At 39.2% G+C, this 5,084-nt stretch overlaps 1 protein-coding gene across 1 annotated transcript in view; it reads left to right on the top strand.

Moving 5' to 3' along the window:
- Positions 1 to 3,900, top strand: part of LOC106055445 (uncharacterized) — a 9,417-nt gene extending 5,517 nt beyond the window's left edge. The window contains exons 3-5 of the mRNA XM_056022548.1: positions 68 to 209; positions 1,037 to 1,264; positions 2,720 to 3,900. Coding sequence (XP_055878523.1) covers positions 68 to 209; positions 1,037 to 1,264; positions 2,720 to 3,211 — 862 coding nt within the window. The 3' untranslated portion in view covers positions 3,212 to 3,900. The remainder of the gene's footprint in view (positions 1 to 67; positions 210 to 1,036; positions 1,265 to 2,719) is intronic.
- Positions 3,901 to 5,084: the final 1,184 nt, after the last annotated feature.

Raw genomic sequence — 5,084 nt, 5'->3', positions numbered from 1 at the left:
AATGTGTATGCTTGTGTAAAAGGCGAACTGAAGGATTATAAGTAGGTGAGTGATTATCTGGTTGCAGATATTTTCTGGCTGTATTGCCGCATAGAGGACAACGGGCGTTCCAAGCTTTTTTGGAGTCTCTGCAAGAGGCTAACGCTCAGCACCTCGTGGAGCTCTTATTGCAGCAAGCTGGGGTCATGAACATGGAGGATCTGTTCAATGTAAGTTGCTTTAACTCTTTCAGTGCGAATTATTTTGATAGAAAAAAATGAAGCCTTCCGGGATTTACCTTCTGAGAGTAACGCCGCACTGAAAGAGTTAATTTTATAGAAAAATTTAACTTTTTTTCCTATATGTGTACTTTCAAAAATTAAGAATAATCTACTTGTGCGTGTTATTTAGAGACCTAAACTCTAATAAGTCGTTGGTTTCTTTGGATAATTCAGGTATGTCCGGCCTTAGATAATTGGAAGAGAAGTGAATTTGATGGCCCCAAATGAAATAGAAACAAATATTTATAGTCGATGACAATACATGAATCAATAAAAAAAAATAGCTATTCAATTATTAATTAATTAATTTTGGCATAGAAAAGTGAAAGCTTATGCCTGCACTTTTGAGATCGAGACAGTGATATTGAGGTTCTTCCCCTTAGATAAGCTTTGAAATAAAAAAAATTAATACATATTTTATTTGTTTTGTTGATTTACTGATACATATAGTATGACTCGATCTGATTTCTGACATGATCAAACTGAAACAAAAAAAAAAGGGGGGGGGGCATCACATTCTCAAATCGGGCCCATAGGTACTCCACTACGCCACTCCACTGAATGGAGAAAGACGGTTGACAAATCTTGTGTAGTTCCCCAACGGTCCAAAAGATAGGTGAAGGTGATATATTGTCCTTAAAAAAACAAGCAAACAAAAACCCTTGCCCACATAAAAAAAATATTTCTTTTTCATTTGTAGTTTCTAACATTAAATCTATAGTTCTCGTCTGCTAGATAAGAAAAATCGTTTTTAAATTGTTATTTTTTTTACCCAGCAACAGTCTCCAGAACCAGACATGGCCCCCAAAACACCAACCGACAGCCCTTTGCCCCCTGGACCCGACCCTCACGAATACGCCGTACGGCTGGTCAGGAATGCAAAATACATCCGGAGATTTGTGGACCCAGCAGACATCAGCCCCATCCTGACCCAGAACAAGATCATCACTCCAAGGGAAGCGGACATTGTTCTGCACCTACATGGGAGAAATAAGAAATGGGACGTAAGTCTGGCTGCAGTTATTGCCCTTTATTGTTTGTTTGTTTCGTTACTGAATGGTATAACTACAGAGGTGCTGAGCATTTATTGCCCTTTATTGTTTGTTTGTTTCGTTACTGAATGGTATAACTACAGAGGTGCTGAGCATTTATTGCCCTTTATTGTTTGTTTCGCTACTGAATGGTATAACTACAGAGGTGCTGAGCATTTATTGCCCTTTATTGTTTGTTTGTTTCGTTACTGAATGGTATAACTACAGAGGTGCTGAGCATTTATTGCCCTTTATTGTTTGTTTCGCTACTGAATGGTATAACTACAGAGGTGCTGAGCATTTATTGCCCTTTATTGTTTGTTTGTTTCGTTACTGAATGGTATAACTACAGAGGTGCTGAGCATTTATTGCCCTTTATTGTTTGTTTGTTTCGTTACTGAATGGTATAACTACAGAGGTGCTGAGCATTTATTGCCCTTTATTGTTTGTTTGTTTCGTTACTGAATGGTATAATTACAGAGGTGCTGAGCATTTATTGCACTTTATTGTTTGTTTCCTTACTGAATGGTATAACTACAGAGGTGCTGAGCATTTATTGCACTTTATGGTTTGTTTCGTTACTGAATGGTATAATTACAGAGGTGCTGAGCATTTATTGCACTTTATTGTTTGTTTCGTTACTGAATGGTATAACTACAGAGGTGCTGAGCATTTATTGCACTTTATTGTTTGTTTCGTTACTGAATGGTATAACTACAGAGGTGCTGAGCATTTATTGCACTTTATTGTTTGTTTCGTTACTGAATGGTATAACTACAGAGGTGCTGAGCATTTATTGCACTTTATTGTTTGTTTCGTTACTGAATGGTATAACTACGGAGGTGCTCATCTCTTACGCTCTTTGGACACTGGGAAAATAAATGGCACGTGAACTGGTCGAGAACATTAAGGAAGTAATCATTCACAATGATGTGTGGAGCTGAGTTAGTTAAGGTTAGGAAGCTCATACTTATCCGCATAAAGTTCTCCTTTCAGACCTTGTGGTCTATAGGGCAGATGATGTAAAGGTCATCTGTTTCTGTGGCCTACGGCTAACGAGGGTGTCATGTGGCTAGCACAAACAAACGTCTTAACTTTTCCCCATTAGAGCTGGGTGGAGCCCAAAGATCCCTAAATTTAAAATCCCAGTCTTCACACGGATTCAAACCCGGGACCTCCGGTTGGGAAGCCAAGCGCTTTACCGCTCAACCACCTCGCCTCCCATCATACAAAATGATTTGCTAAAAAGTACAAAAGTAGAAGGACAAAACTAAACTGAATTGTTTCGTTTACAAAACTTAACTAATATACTTTTAAAATTTGATACAAAATGATTTGCTAGAAAGTACAATAGAAATATGACAAAACTAAACTGAATTGTTTCGTTTACAAAACTAAAACTAATATACTTTTAACATTTCTTTACAGCTTTTGATGACAGCACTACTGCAGCGAGGGGAGCGTGCGTATCAGGCCTTCATGGCGGCACTCATACAGAAAGGTTACTCATCTGTCTTTCACACCATCCAAGAAACAACTACAGAATTCTCAGGCTCGGAGGACGAGTCTGGACGCAACAGCGATACGATGGGCGACGAGGTTGTCATCGAATCTGACGACGACATCAAAAGAGAGACGTCAACATCTATACACAACAAAAAATCTCTGGAAGACATTTTGCTCAACGACATCAACTCTAGGAACAGCCGAGCAGACGATGCGCTACTAGCGCTCTCTAGTGACCTCAAAACCGGAAATGACGATTGGAATGAGGGACGAAACGCTGACAAACCTAAGATTTCAGACAATCAACATAACAACCAGGATAGCAAAACAGACAATAAAGTTAAGGCGCTTCGGAGAAAAAGTAATGCTGGAAACTTGAATGCAGTTGAAGAAGAAACAGAAGCTCATTACTGAAAGGATATCTTTGAACAAAATTGTAGTTTATTTGATGTACATGACAGCATAAGCTGTAAAATACTGCATATAGGCTACTATTTTATATCTCTCCTACGAAGCGACTTCTTTCCCCAGTTGTATATCATTCAAGCAAACGTACATGAGGTGCTCCTTGCACGACTTTGCCGTCAGATTGTACTTTGTGAGACGAAGACCTGTCACAGATTTAAAGGAAATGTTCGTTTGTTTGTCAAAAAAAAAATGCGTTGATCAATCCTAATAGTAGGCCTGAGCACTGACCTGTGACGTGGCAACCTGTGGTCAGTGGAGACCAATAGCTCGTTGCCACGTCACAGGTCTGTGTTCAGGTCAACTATTAGGATTGATCAACGCATTTTTTGACAAACAAACTGGTTGATCAGTAGCTCCGAGTAACAGGCTTCGTTTGAATAGTCCTGAGTATTATTTTAAAAGAAAATATTCATGAAGGAGTGTGTCAGAAAACGTGTCATCTTCTATTTATACGAATGTTGGTGTTAAAAGCAGAAGATACCAAGTACCGGATAAATCAATGTAGAACCTAGGCATACAGCATAAGGAAAGCTGGACATACTCACTTGTTAAGCTTATCCTAATGCCTGCAGGACGGATGACATGACCCCAAAAAGGATCTTTAGCCGGGCGTCTGGTAACCCTAGTATATAAGTAATTAGGTAACCCTAGTATATAAGTAATTATTTTGGAAACTATACATTTGTTACATTCTGTTCTGCCATGGCAGAAAAGGACAATAACTCTTAGAATTTGACCAATCAATAACACGCTTTTAAAGACTTGGATAAATAAATGAGCATTGTTACAGAGTGACTGAAGTTTTTGATTCATGTTAATGAAATGTCAGCGGTGAAAACAAAGATTTTAGACCAGTAAATAAAAGTGTTAAAACAGATTAGAGCAGTGTGTGTGTCTCCACTATAACTGTGTTATTTACCGTTTCTTGTTACACCGGGTATCTCTCTCTTTTACTATCTTGGTATTAGGATCATCACTATTACATCTCCGTAAACTGAAGAGTCTAACCTATATCTTACTCTACCGCTCTACCCTGATCTGTCAGTGCCTATCGGAAGGTAACGTCCTTATGTGATTACTCTTTTTAAAGGGAGGTAATAATGTGATGGGCCTAAAATCTTCGTTTCTTTTAAGAGATTTTTAGAAAATGTTGATCTCCCTTGAAAGAAAGGAAAAATGTGGACTCTCTTCCCTCCCCTTAAAAAAATGCATCATTAGACTTACCTATCTATCTATGGCCTCCTTCAGTCGCGAAGAGACTACGGATCATCTCATGGAAATGAGATGAATGCCTGGGCATTGGCTGTGGTCGGAACGATGTCGCCCACACACCAGTTTCCCCCCTCTTCACGCAGCTGATGTATCCAAAGGAATGGCGATACAGTTTGGGGTCAGCAGCGACGCAGGTTCTGCCAGGGTCTAGCACTGGGTGCTGCAAACTGCCTTTGGGTCGCCAGCTCCTGATTTTAATCAGGGTTGACTCTCGAAGCCTTTCTTATTAATTACTTATTAATTAACATCTCTACCTCTACAGTTGTAAAAGTTACCCCCCCACACACACACACACTTTCTAAAACGAGTGAATAGATTCATAACAGTGACAAGGCATTCTCTTTGATTCTGAAAACATAAAATTAAGGATGAGTGCTGTATTTCACGGTGCTATGTACTGACAGAGCCGTTATCTTATCTTATATAATACAGACGTTACTTCAAAAAAGAAGATGATTACGTCCTACGCGTCATGCATTTAGTCATGCATATTAACCAATGACTTAAATTCTGCCAAGTCACTGGTTTTCCTGGCTAGCTCAGGCAA

This window comes from Biomphalaria glabrata, chromosome 3 (genome assembly GCF_947242115.1).
Source record: "Biomphalaria glabrata chromosome 3, xgBioGlab47.1, whole genome shotgun sequence".
NCBI lineage: Eukaryota > Metazoa > Mollusca > Gastropoda > Planorbidae > Biomphalaria > Biomphalaria glabrata.
This window is presented reverse-complemented; position numbering and strand designations above follow the sequence as displayed.